This window comes from Culex pipiens, chromosome 3 (assembly GCF_016801865.2).
Source record: "Culex pipiens pallens isolate TS chromosome 3, TS_CPP_V2, whole genome shotgun sequence".
NCBI classification, from domain to species: Eukaryota; Metazoa; Arthropoda; class Insecta; order Diptera; family Culicidae; genus Culex; species Culex pipiens.
The window spans coordinates 33,105,346-33,126,145 of NC_068939.1; the positions used below are offsets into that span (position 1 = coordinate 33,105,346).

General features: G+C 35.6%; 1 protein-coding gene across 4 annotated transcripts in view; it reads right to left on the reverse strand.

Annotated features, from left to right (window-relative positions):
* LOC120430271 (calcium uniporter protein, mitochondrial) overlaps nucleotides 1–20,381 on the reverse strand; it is a 252,751-nt gene extending 232,370 nt beyond the window's left edge. The window contains exons 1-2 of one of the 4 annotated variants that reach the window (XM_039595400.2): nucleotides 20,225–20,381; nucleotides 19,215–19,460 (exon numbers count right to left, since the gene is read on the reverse strand). In XM_039595400.2, coding sequence (XP_039451334.1) covers nucleotides 19,215–19,394 — 180 coding nt within the window. In that variant the 5' untranslated portion in view covers nucleotides 19,395–19,460; nucleotides 20,225–20,381. Of the gene's footprint in view, nucleotides 1–19,214; nucleotides 19,461–19,631 lie in introns of all 4 variants that reach the window. The other 3 variants (XM_039595403.2, XM_039595393.2, XM_039595385.2) reach the window with 3 other exon arrangements.
* Between the last annotated feature and the right edge of the window lie 419 nt (nucleotides 20,382–20,800).

Genomic DNA, 20,800 nt, shown 5'->3' on the forward strand with positions numbered 1-20,800 from the left:
TTTGTATTTTTTAATCCGACTGAAACTTTTTTGGTGCCTTCGGTATGCCCAAAGAAGCCATTTTGCATCATTGGATTGTCCATATATTTTTCCATACAAATTAGGCAGCTGGCCATACAAAAATGATGTATGAAAATTCAAAAATCTTTATCTTTTGAAGGAATTTTTTGATCGATTTGGTGTCTTCGCCAAAGTTGTAGGTATGGATATGGACTACGCTGGAAAAAATGATACACGGTGAAAATAATTTTGGTGATTTTTTATTTAACTTTTTGTCACTAAAACTTGATTTGCAAAAAAACACTATCCCGAGCAGACGGAAATAACTTGGGAAGATCAGTTTTTGATATTGTGAGAAGATCGAAATATGTTATTGGGATGATCGGATTAGTTGTTAAAATAACAAAAATCAATAACAAAGATTTGTTCGAAGAATAACTTAAACTGTTATTATGTTGTTATTGCAATAACAAACCAATAACACAGAAGGAATCATGAAGGAATACCAAGATTTGTTATTTAGTGCGGAGAGGTGGAGCATCATAATAACAAAAAATGTTATTGAATTGGTATGTCTCCATAACAAAAAAAGTTATTGTTTTGGTTTAGTTGTAATATGCAACTAAACCTGCAGTTGCCATAACTCCTCTGTACTAGTCAGGGCTGCAGAGTCGGATACCTCCAAGTGACTTTGAATCCATACTTTGAAGACAATTCCGACTCTGGATGCAGGATATGACGTCAACGACGACTTCAGCTCTCCAAAAATACACGACTTCACAGATTCCGACTCCAAGTAAAAGTTGCTGAAAATTTGCTGAATCCGATGCAGTCTCCGAGGTCTCACTCCTGCTCGAACTTCAACGTCAGCTCCGACTTCCTGGCTCTGTGAAAATAATAACAGTTTTTGTTATTCACACTTCAAAAATTCTCAATAAATAAATCAATTCCGTTAGGGAACATAACAAAATTTAAAAAAAAAAAACTCTAAAAGGTTAATTTTATCGGATTAATTTTAGCTTGAAACCCCATTTCATGGTGAAATAAATGACCCCGATGAAACTGGTCAAAATTATTTCATAGTTCTAGCCAATTTTAGTAAAATCCCTTAGGGGATATATCAAATATTTTAAAAAATTAAATTTCAAAATTTCAACTTTTTCGAATAATTTTGGCTTAAGGACCCCATTTCATGGCCAAAATAATGACCCCGACGAAATTGGTCAAAATTATCCCATAGTTCTAACCATTTTAAACAAAGTTTTTTTGGGGGTATATCAAATAATTAAAAAAAAACAACTTTCAAAATTTAAACTTTTCAGAATAGTTTAAGCTTAAGGACCCCATTTCATGGCCAAAATAATGATCCGGCCGAAATTGATCAAAATTATCCCACAGTTCTAGCCAATTTTAGCAAAGTCCCTTAGGGGGTATATCAAATAATAAAAAAAATCAACTTCCAAAATTTCAACTTTTTAAAATAATTTTAGCTTAAGGTCCCCATTTCATGGCCAAAATAATGACCCCGACAAAATTAGACAAAATTATCCCAAAGATCTAAACATATTTAACAAAAGAAAAAAATAATAACAGATTGTGTTATGGGCACTTAGAAACTTTTCCATTTGTGCGATTTATGGTAATTTTATTTCTAAGTCAGTATACCGAACGAATAACCAATATTGTTATTAGGAGAGTTTTTGAAATGTATAACATTTCCTCTTATTAGCGTGTTATTAAACATTTTCAAAATAATATCACTTCAATACCAAATTTTGTTATTTTATCAGAAACTGTTATTATTTTTTTCTTCTTGAAGTTGAACTTCAGGATAAAATAATAACACTTTTTGTTATTTTAACAGGATTTGTTATTGAAATATTATTAATTATGTTATTAACGTCTGCCCGGGTTTTTATTTTTTTATTTTTTTTATATGTTTTAGAGAACATCAAATGCCAACTTTTCAGAAATTTCCAGGTTGTGCAAAAAATCTTTGAGCGAGTTATGAATTTTTGAATCAATACTGATTTTTTCAAAAAATCGAAAAATTGGTCGCAAAAATTTTTCAACTTCATTTTTCGATGTAAAATCAAATTTGCAATCAAAAAGTACTTTAGTGAAATTTTGATAAAGTGCACCGTTGTCAAGTTAAATCCATTTTTAGGTGACTTTTTTGAAAATAGTCGAAGTTTTTCATTTTTTGAATAAGTGCACATGTTTGCCCACCTTTGAAAAAAATATTGTTGAAAGCTGAGAAAATTCTCTATATTTTGCTTTTTTGAACTTTGTTGATACGACCCTTAGTTGCTAAGATATTGCCATTCAAAGGATGTTTTCTAAGTCCCACCCAAACAACACACCATTTTCTAAAGTCGATATCTCAGCAACTAATGGTCCGATTTTCAATGTTATTTTCAAAATTTTTAAACCAAGACTAATATTTAAAAAAAAGCGTAATATTGAATGTTTGGCTAACGTAATTTTTGATTGCAAATTTGATTTTACATCGAAAAATGAAGTTGAAAAATTTTGCGACCAATTTATCGATTTTTTGAAAAAATCAGTATTGATTCAAAAATTTATAACTCGCTCAAAGATTTTTTGCACAACCTGAAAGTTTCTGAAAAGTTGGCATTTGATGTTCTCTAAAACATATAAAAAAACTAAAAAAATAAAAATAGTGTTTTTTTGCAAATCAAGTTTTAGTGACAAAAAGTTTAATAAAAAATCACCAAATTTTTTTTACCGTGTATCATTTTTTTCAGTGTAGTCCATATCCATACCTACAACTTTGCCAAAGACCTTAAATCAATGAAAAAAATTCTTCAAAAGATACAGATTTTTGAATTTGATCATTTTTGTATGGTCAGCTGCCAAATTTGTATGGAAAATTATATGGACAGACTAATGATGCAAAATGGCTTCTTTGGGCATACCGAAGGCACCAAAAAAGTTTCAGTCGGAATAAAAAATACAAAAATTAAAATTTAAGAAAAAATACCGATTTCGTAGAGAATTGCTCTATTGGATTGTTATTGTAATAACAGACCAATAACATTTGTCGTTATTCTTGGAACAAATCTTTGTTATTATTTTTTGTTATTTTAACAACTAATCCGATCATCCCAATAACAGTTGAAGTTATTCTTCCATAACAAAAAATGTTATTCCCAAGTTGTTTTGGCTTTCAACCAATATGAGACCAATAACTAATTTTGTTATGATAACATAAACTGTTATGAAACACTTATGCAAAAATGGATTTTTCAAGAAGATTCCATAAAACTTTCTGTTATTTTAACAGTATTTGTTATTGAAATGGCATGAATTTTAGTTTTACCGTCTGCCCGGGACCGCCGCAAGTAAGCACCCAAATGTATGCCATTTACTGGCCAAAAAGATCAAATGTAATGAACTTTTGATCATAATTTCTATTTTGCGAGACCATTTCTCATCATTTTGGTGGCACAAACATCCACAGGCAAGATCAGAGGTTAACTGCTTAACGAAAGTCGCCATCAATATCTTTTCACTTGCGCTAACGATTTCAAAGCGCTTAAGATATAAAATTGCTTCCAACTACCGGCAACATGTTCTTTTGCACATTAGTTAGTCACTCACTTGAAAAATAATCCCGAAACATGTAAATAATTAGCAAGCGCCATCAAAAAAAACAAACGCGCCAAGTCTTTTGACGTTTCACTTTTGACGACCCATTCCAATCGAAGGCTGAAGAAAACCGAGCGAGAGGCAAATAAAGAACAAAGGGTGGTCACCAACACCACCAGCAGCGCCTGTTGGAGTGAGCCAGTGATGCCAGGAAATTTTCTCTATAAATGCTACTTTTCGGGAGTGTTTGTTTAAAATTTCATCAATTTTGGCAGCACTAAGCAGACCCAAAAGAGTGCCAGAAGGAAAAAAAGAACTAAGCTGAAAATAGGAAAATGGGCGTGGCCCAAAGCACTCGACTGATTAGAATACATTTGGGAAATATATTTTCTAAATGCTTGTAAAAGGAATAGCATAATTTTGAATAAAAGTGAAAATAAACAGAAATGTTCACAAAAAGTTGCTCTACTCGTTGGTGTACTTGGTTTTAGTAAATTTCAAGGAACACTCCAGATTATCCAGCATAATTTAAACACGACCAAAGCGGCTTAAAATGAATAATTTTCCAGCAAACTAATGTCGAATTTTGTTAAATTCAATTTTAAGATAAAGATACAATATCTAACTTATTCCCTCCCAAAAAAAACCAAACCATCCAATCATTCCCCGTTCTGAATGCAAAACACAGACATGGTGTTACACACTCTGTTAAACACGGCTCGCCATTCCGGAAAACCACCGAAAGATGTTAGCGACAGGCACGTGGCGTGTGTATTACCCGGGGGCCAACCGAAACTTGCCTTTTCGCCTTCCCCGGATTGAGCCCGGAATGTGTGCTCCAGAGAGTGTAACGACGGTGATGCCGTCAGAACATTTTCCAACCCGCCGCAAAACTATATGGCGTTACATGTTTTGGCATTTTCACCTGGCTGCCCGAAAATGAAACTTGAAATTGTGAGGGAAAGTTGTTCGTTTATTCGGAACTTTGAGTAAATTCAGTTACGAGCAAAAGTAAAATAAATAAATCACAATTATGAAAGACAATCAGACAAGAAGTGACATTTCTCACAGGACCGAGGTGGCGGCATCTGTTCGGCAATATCAAAGCACTAAGGTTCACTTACTCCCTGAGCATACAACAATAAAAAAACAGCGGATTTTTCCCTTTTTGCGTCTTATCTTCGCCCGCCGAAAATGTCGAACACGTGGTGACATTCCCGCGGTGTTTATTGTTCGATTTAATTATGATTATAAGTCGTCGGTCTGGGTTTCTGGTTTTGCTGGGAACACAGACATTCACATTTAGCAAACACTCATCAGACAAAATATGTGCTAATTGGATTTTCTGGTGTGTTTGGGAAGGCATTTCATCTGGGAGGAAGGATTAAATTATTTGTTTTGGTTTATTTGTTTATTTGAAGGATATTCAGATCCATCGGTAAAGGACAGCATTAGATGGGAGATTGAAAGTGTTTAAATAAATTAAATGGCAAATCATACAAATCGAAACAATGTTTTTACAACACTCACAATCAACAAACTTTTTGGAAAGCTTGATTTCAAAGTCATTTTTAATTAAAAGATCAGCAAATTTTACAAATGTTTAATTTATCTGACATTGAAAATAAGGCCAATTGTTTCTGAGATATCGTTAGTCGGAAATTGCAAACTAATAAGGTAACACCTAGAACAGTGTTTCTCAACCGGTGAGGAATAAGATGCAAAAAAAATCCAATGTTTTTAGACGTTTTAGAAAAAACTAGAATCCTTATCTGTAGTGCGTCCATTCCGGGAATTCCCGGGACAAAAATCCCGGGATTTTCCCTAAACCGGGAATTGCCGAGTCCCGGGATTTTTTATACTTTGTCCCGGGAATTCCCGAAATTGAAAAAAAATGATCTGGAAACTCAGATTTGGTTGTGGAAATAGATGATCAGTTGAATACTTAGTAATCAATAAGAATTTTGAAGCATTAACAAATTTGTATTCGACATTTATCAACATAAATTTGGCTTTTAAGGGACAATTTTAAAAATTTAAGTTTATAGATCCGCAAAATGCCTAGCGCTATAAATATTTTTTATAAAATTTTATTTATTTTTAAATACTTACGTTTATTGATAATTTTAAGCTCAAAAAATCAAATTAATTTATTTTTCATCAAAAATCGGCACCTGAAGCAAATTCGGACAATAGTAACGAATTAAGATAGCTATTCAAGCCAATATTCTTTGCATAAGAGCAGTTCTCTACGGAATCGGTTTTTTTTTTCTTTAATTTTAATTTTTGTATTTTTTAATCCGGCTGAAACTTTTTTGGTGCCTTCGGTATGCCCAAAGAAGCCATTTTGCATCATAAGTTTGTCCATATAATTTTCCATACAAATTTGGCAGCTGTCCATACAAAAATGATATGTGAAAATTCAAAAATCTGTATCTTTTGAAGGAATTTTTTGATCGATTTGGTGTCTTTGGCAAAGTTGTATGAATATGGACTACACTGAAAAAAAATGATACACGGTAAAAAAAATTTGGTGATTTTTAATTCCACTTTTTGTCACTCAAACTTGATTTGCAAAAAAACACTATTTTTATTTTTTTTATTTTTTGATATGTTTTAGAGGACATCAAATGCCAACTTTTCAGAAATTTCCAGAATGGGCAAAAAATCTTAGACCGGGTTATGATTTTTTGAATCAATACAATTTTTTTCAAAAAATCGAAATATTGGTCACATTCGTGAAATTTTCCGGTTTTTTCGAAAAAAATATTTTCAAAAAATTTAAATCAAGACTAACATTTCAAATTGGCGTAATATTGAATGTTTGGCCCTATTGAAATGTTAGTCTTGATTTTAAATTTTTGAAAATATTTTTTTCGAAAAGATCGGAAAATTTTACGAATGTTTCATGTTTTAACATGTAAATCGGACCTATAGTTGCTGAGATATCGACATTAGAAAATGGTGGGTTGTTTGGGTGAGATTTAGAAAACATCAATTTTTCTGTTTTTAAACCTTTGCATGGCTATATCTCAGCAACTAAGGGTCGTATCAACAAAGTCCATAAAAGCAAAATATAGAGAATTTTCTCAGCTTTTCAAAAATATTTTTATCAATAGTGGGCACTATTTTTAAAAAATGAAAAACTGCGACTATTTTCAAAAAAGTTACCTAAAAATGGTTATAACTTGGAAACGGTGCACTTTATCAAAAATTTACTAAAGTACTTTTTGATTGCAAAATCGATTTTACATCGAAAAATTAAGTTGAAAAATTTTTGCGACCAATATTTCGATTTTTTGAAAAAATCTGTATTGATTCAAAAAGTCATAACTCGGTCAAAGATTTTTTGCCCATTCTGGAAATTTCTGAAAGTTGGCATTTTATGTCCTCTAAAACATATCAAAAAATAAAAAAAATAAAAATAGTGTTTTTTGCAAATCAAGTTTTAGTGACAAAAAGTTAAATTAAAAATCACCAAATTTTTTTTTACCGTGTATCATTTTTTTTCAGTGTAGTCCATATCCATACCTACAACTTTGCCGAAGACACCAAATCGATCAAAAAATTCCTTCAAAAGATACAGATTTTTGAATTTTCACATATCATTTTTGTATGGACAGCTGCCAAATTTGTATGGAAAATTAAATGGACAAACTAATGATGCAAAATGGCTTCTTTGGGCATACCGAAGGCACCAAAAAAGTTTCAGCCGGATTAAAAAATACATAAAAAAATCGAATGACCGAAATCTCAGAGAATTGCTCATAATGTTTTGATATTTTTTTAATTATTAAGTATACTGATTTTCAAAATTTATTGCTCTAAAATATCCTGTACCAATTAAGACTGCAGTCCTGATTTTTCTATATATAAAACATGAAATTTTAAAATTTTCTTTATTTTTACAGTTTTGGTATCGCTTTATTTGTTTTCAATTCTTGTAATTTTTTAATATTTTCAATCATTTTTTCAGCTTTTGTTTACATTTAAAAAAAATGAAAGAAATATATTAATAAGAATTTAATGATTATTAATCTGAAATAATTTGAATCACATTGGGTAAACAATTATAATTCATCAGAAATCCAAAGCACAACAAAGAACAAAAAACAACAATTTTAAATATTTATTAAACTTACTAAAAAACTGCTGTTATTGTATTGATTGCAAGCTAAAAAAACATATCAAATTTAATGAAAACGTAGGAATTCCCGAAATTTAAAAAATATTTTCCCCTTTTCCCGGGAAATTCAAAACCCGGGAAAATTGGACACTAGGATGTAACAAAAATGACTTTTTGGCGGGCATTCAAGGGTTTGTTCCGGTGGGCATACTAAGCCCAAATCCAAAATATGAGCTTGATTGGACGTAACAGGAGCTGGCGCTCCGCCCTTCAATTTTAAATGGGATTTAACCCGTAAAAAAAGATTTTTTCAAAAATGTCACTTTTTGAGGCATTTTGGCCACCAATGCGTTTACCAAAAACATCACTGGCGTGTAGGCCAGATCCTTGCGCATCTTTTGGTATATATAACATTGACATTTAGAGCACCCTAGAGCTCGGTACAGGCCTTCATAGTTTGGCATTTTTTTGAAAAATCGGTCCCGGCAAAAAAGATATGCGTCGCGCTTCGCGACGCCCTAGACGCCATCTGATTTTGCCGGGGCCGATTTTTCGAAAAAATGCCAAACTTTGAAGGCCTGTACCGAGCTCCAGGGTGCTCTAAATGTCAATGTTATATATACCAAAAGATGCGCAAGGATCTGGCCTACACGCCAGTGATGTTTTTGGTAAACGCATTGGTGGCCAAAATGCCTCAAAAAGTGACATTTTTGAAAAAATCTTTTTTTACGGGTTAAATCCCATTTAAAATTGAAGGGCGGAGCGCCAGCTCCTGTTACGTCCAATCAAGCTCATATTTTGGATTTGGGCTTAGTATGCCCACCGGAACAAACCCTTGAATGCCCGCCAAAAAGTCATTTTTGTTACACTCTATTGGACACCCTACTTATCTGGTATGTGCAATGTAATTTTAAAGTCTTTAATAATTTTTGCAACTTTTCGAGCAAAAGACTTTCTAGTGGTTGCATTTTATAGAAAGTTGTCCAAGGAATTCGATAAAAAAAAATTTAACCCTTAAGTGCCCCCGTATAATATATTTTAACATTCCAAGTATTAAAATTCAGTTTTGACCAATTCCTTATATTTTTATTTTTTCTATTTTATCACCATCGTGTTCCCCGGACAATTTTACATAATAATCAATGTAAACCTCAAACTAAAATGAACTATTGGCGAGATACAGCGATTTTACTGAAAAAAGTTTGATTTTGCGCAGCACTTGGAAGTACATGGTGTGCTTTTCAACAAAAAGGGATGAATCCCGCATAGTTCGGTTTTTATATGTGAGAAACTTATTTCGGATTTGAATTCATAGGACAGAGTGCTGCGCAAAATCAAACTTTTTTTTCAGTAAAATCGCTGTATCTCGCCAATAGTTCATTTTAGTTTGAGGTTCACATTGATTTTTATGTTAAATAGGAGCGGCCGTGACTGACTGGTTACGGTGTTCGCTTTGTAAGCGAATGGCCCTGGGTTCGATTCCCATCTGCTCCCAACGAGAAAGTATAGGAAATATAAATCTTGAAACTCTGAACATGAACGAAACATCAAAGTCGCTCGAGTCGGGGTTCGATCCCCCGTCCTTTGGATTGGTAAGCAAAAATACTAACCACTAGGCCATCGCGACTTGGTGAGCTATGATTGGAATTACGAATACTGTTACTATCAACTATATACGCGCTGGGTCCTTGTCCATTTGACAAGGGTTCGGAAGTTCTAAATAACGTTTGAATTCGATTGGTCCAAACGTTCTTCAGGGCGGAGCTTGTCGATAAAGCTGAAGTACCTCGCGCTCGGCTAGCCAGCGTAGAAATGGGTCACCGAAGCTTGGCAGAGCTAACACCTTCCAAATGCCTATGCGAGTTTTTAAATGTATAGAATGTAGATCTAAAAATACATGGAAACAACTCAATTTGTAAGAAGCGACCGCGTGGTCCCGTTTGGTTGGTTGCCCACACACACACACACAGATTGATTTTTATGTAAAATTGTCCGGGGAACACGATGGTGATAAAATAGAAAAAATAAAAATAAAAGAAATTAGTTAAAACTGAATTTTAATACTAAAAACGTACGTTAAAATATAATATACGGGGGAACTTAAGGGTTTAAATTTTATTATTATCGAATAGTTGCAAAGTTATGATTAAAAGAAACAAAAGTTTTTTAGAAGATCGTCAAAAAAATCGGTGAAAGTCGAGTCCAAAAGTGTACTCAGTTGACATGGAATGTTCCATATGTTATTTACAATCAATTGTACAACTTATTATTTTTCAATTTTTTTTTTAGAAAAAATGCAATTTAAGTAAGTTTTCAATAAATAAATTTTGCAATGGCCTCTCACATTCAATTGTAACATTTGGACTTAAAATTTTATGCAATAATTTATTTTTCATTATTCAACACGGACAACCTTAGTTTTCCTTTAAATTGCTTTCACACTGGAATCATCTTGGATATACAATATACATATATTATACATATTCATTCATCCTCGACCTTGCCCTTTACCCTGACAAGAAATTACAATTGTAAAAGAAGAATCTCTTTTGTTGTGATTCGTCAGTTCAGGGTTAATCCATCGCAAGTGTGTACGATATTCCTACCTCCATTTAGTAGGTGACATTTCTTTTAGCAGAAGATTACAACTTGACAAAGAGAGAGTAAGGAGTGAGAGGAAAAAGAAGGAATAAACCACCTATCCAGCCTCTAATAAAAAGAGGAGCACGATGGTGGTGGTGAGGCGTGACAAGAACCATGTCTGGCTTTCCCTTTTCACGAAACATCACAGAAAAGCGCCACGCAAAGGTGGATTATGGCGGGGGCCGGTTCTTTGTTTTTTTTTTTTTTGACAGTTGTCACACGCGCGCCAGCTTCTTCTCTTATCTGCAACGCGAAAAATTCCTTTCTCGCTCGAAAAGAAAAAAAAATCTGCGAACGGTTCTCTCTTCCCTCTCTCGAGTTTATTTTTCTTTTTTTATTTCTATTTTATCCTGTACTGAACTTATCTTTCGTGGGTAAACAGCAAAAGCTAGGCTAGTGAGAGCAACTGCTTATCGCAGAGTTTTTTTTTCGTGTGGTAGTAATGTGGCTTGTTACGGTGGTGAAAACTGCTATGTGTTCGTTTGCCACCATAAACGTGACAACTCTTTGAACAGAGCTAGAATTGTGTGTGACGGACGCCATATGCTAATAAGCGAGTTTAGGCAAATTGTACGCGATTTGAGTTTTAATGCAGTGCGAATTTATTTGTTGAGTAGTGAGCAGGGGTGCATGGAGCGCGAACAAGAGCTGATTCAGCGACAATCATGGGTTGTAACAATCTGCGATCGTAACAACCTCTGACTGAAAGTTTATTTTTTATCTCGAGAGAGAAAACCCTCATGACTCTCTCGAGTCGTCTCTTGTAACAACCCGCGACTCAACTTTTGCTGTCGCACAGAGAGCGCTACCGATTTCTTTTCCTAGCAATCACTGAAGGTGGAACCCAGTGAGCGCCGGGGTGGTCTTGTCGGCGCGAATTTCCTCATTGGTTACTGTGATTTGCGCGCCACGTGTTTTCTTTTTGCTTGCTTACGCAATGCAATTCTAGCAAGAGTTTCAATGTTTCTTTTGAAAGCTTCTATAAGAAATTGGTTTGCTTGTTTACAGGACATATAAAAAAACCTCACGATTTTTATGCAATATTCTTGAAAAAGGCGAGAAAAGATAACTTTTAAACAGCACCAAGGAACGAATTCAGTGTACAGGGTGTATTTTATAGCACATGTTAGCCTTTCGGAAGCCTACAAACCTCGTGGCTCGTGGTCATGACCACTTATAGTACCAATGGCTAGCATCTTGTATTTTGATACAGACTTTCACACCCGGGTCACCTAAGTGTGTAAGTATGGTTCGGGGAGATGAAGCCGAATTCCTGCGCTTTAATTCGAACCAGCGACTTTTGGGATAGTTAGTCCAGTAAATTCGGATATAAGTCGGCTCTTTTACGACAATTTGCGGTGTGATTTGAAATACAGAGTATCAAAAAAGTGTCCGTGCAGCCCTCTCCTTTGAAGCTGCATATTGGCCATATTTAATAATTTCTTCACAAATTTCATGGCATGGTACAGTATATATTTCACCAAAAACAACTTATTGCTTTAAAGATTTCCAAAACGATCTTTAAAAATCCCCTTCCCAAATATTTGAACCCTAGCATTGTTGTTAAATTAGAGACATTTAAACTATTCTCAGTATCGTACATATCAATTTATCAAAAAGACGAAGTTTAAAGTTGTGACCATTTGATGCAAATCTACACTCAAAGTTAAAATTACTCTTTGTACTAAAACAGATATAAAAATATTAAAAAAACTTATTTTCAGAATAAACCCAAATTATCTAAATACGCTAAACTTAAAAAAAAATATTTATGATTGTTTCCAGATTATTGTAACTATTTTTTTTCAAAAATTGTATTTAAAAACGTTACTTAATCCACCTTAAGGTGGTTGGTGCCTTCCTCACATTCAAGTTGTATTTTAGGTTTTATTTACAAATTATTTAAGATTTTTTTAATAGGCCAAATACTATCAAAAACAAACATTAACTAAACAAGATAAATGCTAATTAACATTCCAACGCCCAAGGCTTCAAAAAAAATGGAACGGTAACTTCAACTCAATGGTTCTCGGGCATAACTCAACCAATCAAGATGATTCTTCTTTCCAGTGATTTGTTAGGATGTCTAGATGATTCTAGAACTTTGCAGAACTTAATTTGATCAAATCTGTATATTTTGCGATCAAAAACATCGTTCCAACTTTTTTTTTTCGCGTGTAAAAAAAATTCGCCAAAGATTCCACGGCGGCAGTTGTTTTAAAAAAGGTGGAACGATGTTTTCGGTCGCAGAAATTACAGATTTGTTCAAATCAAGTTCTGCAAAATTTCAGGATCATCTAGACATTCTTACAAATCACTGGAAACAAGAATTGTCCCGATTGGTTGAGTAATGCCCGAGAACCAGCGAGTTGAAGTTACCGTTCCACCTTTTCTGGGAGGCTTGGGCGTCCGCTTAAGTTGGGCATGCGTTGGGCGTTCCAGTGTTAAAAAACTTAAAAAAGGAAACAAGAAAAACATAAAACAAGTGAAGTAAAGTTTTTCGTAGAACAAAGGTTGCTCAAAATAACCTTTTTCAAAAAAAATGCAATAGAGGGTTAAGGGGATTGACATTCAGGTGTCCACGTGGTTTGTGAATGGTCCCTACAGTATACAGTATCTTATAAGAATGAAACGAATCATTTACTTCCTGATTCCTTACATTTGTCCCGCAATTTCTAAATGAAAAAAGTTTTTCAAAAAATAAATCAAACTACTTTTTACGAAGAGAAGTAATTGAGAAGGAATACTCATATTTCCCTAAAATATGTCGAAACTTGGCATTAATGCCAATCGTTTGAAAACTAGAGATACTGGAAAAAACGAAACTATTGGCACTACGCCCCCCGGGGCATGGCCTTCCTCTAACGTGGGATTTCTGCTCCAGCGCCTCTGACGAGACAGGAGAAACCGGGACCGACGTTTTACTTCACCATCCGATAGAAGCTCAGTGGATAAGGCGGGAATCGAACCCGCGTCTCATAGCATCATCGGGATCGGCAGCCGAAGCCGCTACCCCTGCGCCACGAGACCCACAATACAGGGTTAGGGTTAAATAAAACTGAAAAGTTATAGCATTATGGATTTCAATTGGTTTTTGGAATATTTTCCAACAGGTAAGGTTTTACTCAACATTATTATTTTTAAAACATGTGCTGGGGTAGGCCACACAAAGTCCATGCACTATTGTGGAAAAAAAGTTTTTTCAATAGTGATTAGAATAAAAGTTACGTTAAAAATTCTTAGTTTAAATTCCGGGGTGACTTTGATAGTCAGAGTTTTTCTTGTTAAAATCATATTTAGGATGTTTAAACTTTATCTGTACGTTGAATGTACCATTACTGAAGTTGCTGATATTGTTTTTAAGAAAAAAATCAATGTTTATATTTATTTAACAAAGTTTATAAGCTTTTTAACAAAATAAATATAAATTTTAGGTAAAATTGTTAAAAAGTCGGAATTTTGCCTGAAATTTGCAAATACTAGTTTTGTTTATAAAATTATCGATTTATATTGCAATTCGAAGCACTAATCGCAAGTTTTAACATTTTACATGAAATTTGTTCAACTGAAATTGCCTATAAATATGAAGTTTTTTTTTAAATTGTGTTTCAAAAACACATATTATTTATTATTTACAAACTTATTTTACCTTCTCCTAGTGGAAAATTGTCCAAAAAATCCGAAAATGCATTCCGTTTTCCGATTCAAAATCATGTTCATTGAGAAAATCAGGACACTTTGAGAAGTTTAAAATTATGAGTTTCATCACCATTTTCTTAACTTTAGTTTACTAACTTTTTAAACTTTTCAAAATTTCATGAAAAGTTCTTTTTGAGGTTCTTTGAACACTTTTCTACCACGGTCAGAATGATTCTAAACAATTCCGTACGTATTTTAATTGTATTCTTCATTTTGCGGAAAAATCGCAAACCTATCAAAGTCACCCCGGCTATCAAAGTCACCCCGTTTTACGGTACAAAAAAAAACCCGTTGCTCTTTTGTTGGGAGGTAATTCTTGTCGAAAGCGTTTCACCACATCACGCATTTTTATGCAGTTAACAGCTTGTGCAACTTTGTTCAACCTTTACTTCAAATTTAACTGCATTAACACACAAACACGAACACGTTCTTTGAGCTGAAACAAACGGAAACGCATTCAACGTGCCCATGCAGTTTCAATGAGTTTAACACACTCCAGAAATAAGTAATCTATTAAATTCATTTATTATAATCGTTCATATTAAAACTAATCGTTCTAGAAAACATTAAATATTCAATACAATTATTCTCAATAAAACCGTATAATCGTGGTCCTGCCCTTAAACACCAAAATCGTCTCTTGTAACAATCATGGATTGTTACAAGTCGCGATTTTTGGAAATCGCTCTCCGCTCGCGATTCAAGATTCGTTGCGGTCCCAAATAAACAAACCCCTTGACGACGCGAATCGGGTGAGATCCACCCAGTGGATGATTGTGAACGATCGCTTTGGTGTGAGTTCCTTCTTGGTTACACAGCGGGACTAGCAACGCGTTGTTTTTCTTGAGAACAGTGGCGCTTACTGTGTGTGTATACCTTCACTCATTGATCGCGCGATGTGATTTTTTAGCGACCCTGGTAGTGAGAATGAATGGTTCCAAAACAACTAAAATTCTTCGTCATGCATGTGAAAAAAAGTCTTTAAAAACCTCAAAATAGATCGATAATATCAAATTTCAAAAAACATTTTTGATTCATTTCAAATAACCATGCAGGGCAATATGCACCCCAACTTTGGGGCAAAATGCACCGGGCTCAAGCAGTTTTCACTAGGCACCACTAGATGACACCACTGTTTTTACAACGGAGCATCACAGCGGTGCATTTTGCCCCGATCACGCTTTTTGCAGAAAATTTAATTAAAAATATTTTTTTTAAATATTTTTGGACTCATCTAGATTTTGGCAAAAACTATTTATCAACACTTACAATATTAATAAATGCTTTTAGAAGAAAACACAAAATTTTAATATTTTGCTAATAACTTTTTTTATACTCAAATATTATGCTCAAATTTTTCCAGCAACGTTAGGCTTCCAATTTTTATGATTTTTTTCTCGAAAAATTCTTCCCAATACCAAGAAAGGCAGGGAGTGCATTCTGTCCCGGGGGAGGGGAGAGGCAATTCACTGCAAAATTCCCATTTTGCGATTTTACAAAATAATTCAAATAAAAAAATTAATTAAAATTTTAAAAATGAACATTATGCCTTATATTTGCACAGTGATCCGAAACCGAAATCTAGCGTGACAAAATTGATAGCACGTTAAGATTTAGAGCTTTGTTGTATTCGAAAAAATAATCAGGGTCAATTGGGGCATCTTTTGGTTTGGTGAACATTAAGGTGGTTCAGAATTTTTAATTTTGTGGGACGACGAGATAGCACCTTGATGTCTTCAGAAAAGTTGTAGGAAAGTTATAGCCAAAATACGACTAAAAAGACGCCATTTTGAAATGTGAATAACTGGAAAAGGTGAAAAAGTTTGACCTCGCTCTTAGAAGCATTTGAAAGTACACATTCAAGAGTACATTTTCTAAAAATATCTCGGAGGTCTTTTTTGTTTAACTCATTTAATCTCAAATTGAAACTGAGCATTTTTAAATCGTTTTTTGCCATAACTTTTGATAGAATTGACCAAAATTCGTTTTTCAAGAACAAAAATGTTCATTTTGACAAACTCTACAATTGTTTAGAAGGACCCAAAATGTACAAAATGATCTAGTGTTTGTAAAAGAAGAAACAAATTTAGCTGAATTAGGTATTTCAGGAACCAACAAAATAATTAAATTTATTCCTGAAATCAGAGGCGACTCGTCCACCTGTTCAACCTGTTCATTGAACAGGTAGCCGATTTCATGCGAATATTTTTTTTTATTTAAGTACCGCGGTGCTTTTTCAACCAGCAACATACAATTACAATTTTTGTTTGAATATACGTTAACAAAATCGACGTCCTATGTTCAGCAGCGCTGCATGCACCAAAAAAGCATTGGCCCGCCACCCTTTACTCTTTACCTCTCTTTACAACCCACCAATACTAAAGCGAGCCAGCCTGGCGGGCCACGCGTAAATGCTCGTCGCGTTCACACCGACCCTCTGAACGTCTGGGAAAAAATCTCCATACGGAAAAAAATCAACACATGTAAAGAGCTTCCTATTCATACGCAGCGGCATTATCGATGTGTTGGTAAATCTGGTTCAATCTGAGAGCGTGAACTGACAGCATTTTTGGGAGAGAGCGAAATGCCACCCCCAGGCCCCAGCTGACTTAGCTCGCTCAGCTCTGCAGGGAGCTGCTTGCAAAAGGTAAACAAGCCAGCGCGTTGACAGCACGTTGAGAGCATGAATAAATGAGAGAGCGCGAGAGCACCACAGATATTGCTCTATATTTGGCGCACTTTTAGGCATCAGGCTGTTTTGCGCAGACTGGTGATGGCTTGTTTTAAAACTGGAATGTTCAACTGCGCGCGTTGAACCTCTTCGATCTTCTTGGTAACTAGTGGATTCTTGCTCTACTGGAAAGTGATGTAATGTTAAGTTTAGATAGTGTGATTGATAGTTGAAATAATTGAAACAAAAAAGTACTGTGTTTTTTCCAGACTCAGGACACATGAGAAGAATTATGATCGTAGATTCAACCATGATCGTTATTTTATTTTCAGGATGATTGTATTTAAAGCGGATGCAGTCCTAAAAAGTGCAAGATTTGATGCCATTAAATGCTCCAAAAACGACTGTGTTTATTCAGACTGTTGGTCCGGTTCACTCTAGTTGAATATATTATTATCATATATTGTAGCATGAATTTGTTCTGAAAACTTTTTTTTCACTGATGCTAAAAACAAATATTTTCATTATCTCGGATTCATGTCAATATAGTTTTGTTTTTAACATCAGAAGAAGCTCTTCTTTTTATTCAGAAATTAAATTCCAAAACCATGAGGACATAACAGTGAGTAAATTCAATTCTCTAAAAATTTGACAAAGGATCAAAAGCGATACGACCTGGTTCTAAAAAGTATAAAGTAAAATGTCAATTGAATTTTTAAATAGTAACCAAGTTAGCTCAATATTAGTTGGGCCTTAAAAAGCCCAACAAACAGTTTTCCTTTGTGAAGGATGTGGTATTTTTTCTGAACATCCTGATGAAGAGTTTTGAATTTTAGTACAATGTTCAATAACTTCCCTTGAATTTCGATAAGGATGGCAGAGCGATTGCTCTATTTTTCCACATTCGCCACGCTAATGATTAAGTCTTAAAAATACATTTTAACGAGATAAAAAAGTCTTAATCATAAGTGTAATTAATTATTTGCATAAACAGAAAATTATAATAGTATAAAAATAATAAAACATAAAAATAAAAGCCATTGGAAAGAAAAAAGCTTCAAAAACATTTTTTAACATTAAGATTCAAAAATTTACTACGATCTATTATTATAATCAATATTTATTAAAAACAACATTGTAACCGGGTCGACTTCAAGCACGAAGTCAAATCATCCAAAAGAGTTGAACCAGCCTCCGGCTGAAAAACTCTATAATAAAGAATTTAAAAAAATAACATTGAACAGGTACTACATTCGGGCACGAGTCGCCTCTGCCTGAAATATTTCGTTAAAAACTTGTTTCTTTTTTACAGCATCTAGAACATTTTGTACATTTTTGGGCCCTTGTAGACAATTGTAGAGCTTGTCAAAAAAAACATTTTTGTTCTTGAAAATGGGCGAAAAACAATTTAAAATTGTTTATTTTCAAATTGTCAGTCAGACCAAAGACCAAAAATAAACAATCCTGGTTTTTGGAATAGGTGCTCACAAATCATGCGAAGAAAATTTGAAACAAAAATATTTAAGTTCATTTCAATTACTGATTTTGGGCTGCAAATTGTGTTTACGCCTGAAAATGATTCAATAATTCGGCGTCCTGTACACAAATATTTGAATGAAGTAGGTAAAAGCCTTATTTTTGCATTTAAATTTTTGGTCGCGTCTTTGGTGTTCATTTGAACAATCTTGAAATAAGTTATGAGGATTCAAGATTCTTCTCCTTGCATCATTCCCTTGATATGAACACCTGGGGGATGAAAAGAGAGATTGCGTAACGTGATTTTCGAATGACCCCACTTTGTTTACATCACAAAGTAGGAGGTGGTTCAAGCACAAGCGTAGCTTCTTCCTTTTACTTGAAAAAAATATTTTGAAATCTGTTGTGTGTATTTTTGTAAAAAGTTTTCGCCAGTTTTGGCGGAAAGCTTATTAGGAGTACTTTCAGAGTTTGTAAGAAACCAGAAAATGTCGAAATGTCGGCGTCGTTTTTTTTTCTAGCAATAATGGTACTATAGGTATTGATTCTTCCGATCATTTACTGTTTTCATCATACATACTCATGACATCACCAATCAATTATCGCTACACGAACTATCATCGCACAACAGTGACTTCATCGGATCATTCTTGAATCACACCGCCGTGGCCACCAACAACAGCTGTTACTGTCGGCTGCCAGCTTCGCATCGCGATTCATTAGGAAATTCCTCGCGAGTTAAAAATCGTCACTGGTTGGGTATTTCTTTCAATCTCACAGTCATGATAAGGTTCTGCGACTGCAAATGACCCTGTTGACACAACAATCCGCTAATTTTAAACGAACCCTCCGCTACAGTCACTATCAATGACTTCCTTCCATTCACATGCATCGTTGTTATTGTGGCCTTAAAATAATTCTCTCGCCCGGTCCCGGCACACCCACACAAAGCCATCGCAACGCATGGTGTGCGAGTTCTCTACTCACCGCAGTTGTAACGCTAAAACCAAGCTGCTGCTGCTGCTTTCGTGGAACAAACCGCTGCTGCGGCCGACTCAGCTGGTGGAAGCTGGCCGCGAATGTTTTCAATCCACAGGCGCCAGACAGGTCCAGCCGGAGCAGCACCTGGGCCGCCGACAGTCGGATGTGGGCCACGCCGGGAGACATTTTCGTCGACACTGCTTTAAACTTTAACACTTGACTCACACTTTTGTGATTATTTTCGAGGAAAAGCTAGAAAAAAACACACACACTTGAGCTCGCACTCTGGCTGGCCACACCGTCGCCACTGGCACTGGGACGGGGATGAGGACACGAGGCTTCTCGCCGCGATTCTCTGCTCGCGCTCTCGCGAAATTCACCGCACTTTCACCTCTAGAGGAAATTCTTAGCCAGAATACCTACTTTCTCCCAGAATGCGGTTCCCGTTCAGCGAAGCGAAATTTCAAACGGGGAAATACGCAATTCTTCTCTCTTCCTGAATCACTTGAAGATCTTCACCGCCGCACCGAATTCCATTCAGTAAATCTGCCCCGAGAATTCGTCAAACAGGTTCTGCCACAAGCTCCAGCTCATCGAACCCGTCGTGGGCCAAACAACAGCACACACCTTTTGCCGTCTAAGCGAGCTCACACGCACACGCGTCGGAATTTTTCGCCCCTGCAGCAGGTTCTTCTATTCCTTCCTAAATAAAACCGTAATATTCCCCAAACGCCAAGTGGGACGACCTCAGAGCAGGGGGCTGCTAACCCAACGGAGGGGAATCCTAGGCTGGGACGGCACACACAAACACACACACACCAAACGGACAGTCGAACACGGTTCCGGACGATAAACAGCTCACGCGGGTCCCGATTCCACCAGAAGACTGACCTGCCAGGAATCAAAGCGAACGTTCCGAGTCCCAAGTTCGGAATTCAACACTCACCGCAGCGCGCACCAGGAGAGGACACACGCGAGAGAGAGAGAGAAAAAGAAATTGAGGACGAAAATCTCACCGCAAGGACGTCTGTTTTGCTGTTGCTAGTGAGAGCGACTAGGACACACCGCTCTAGGACAGGTTCCTTCAGAATCACCGCGGAACAGAATGTGGGGGAGCAGCGCACACCAATACTGACGCGGACGGGAACGAAAATAACAACACAGCGCGTGATGAGCTCATTCGCGTGCTTGTGTTGTGGTTGCGTCGTGCGTGTGGCGTTGACAGATGGGTGTTGTTTACGTCGCGCACGGTTGGGAGGAGTTGGTCAGAAATCACTTTGGATGGACACAAAATTTACTCGGAATGGAGCGGTACGAGATTGCTCTCTAACGGCCTTTCATTACACGCAGCGGCCTGTACACCGAAAATTAAATAAGCAGCCTTATTCTTCCACTTTAATTTTTGATCGCGTTTTCGGTTTACTCATGAACAATCTTGAAATTATTTATTCGGATTTGTGATTCCTCTCTTTCCATCATTCCCTCGTTACACGCGTGTGAATGGGACGAAAAGCCGTAAGAGCAATATCGTACCGCCCCTTTCAAATTTTGCCCTAGATATCTCATTAAATCTTTCTGCAACCCAACCAAAC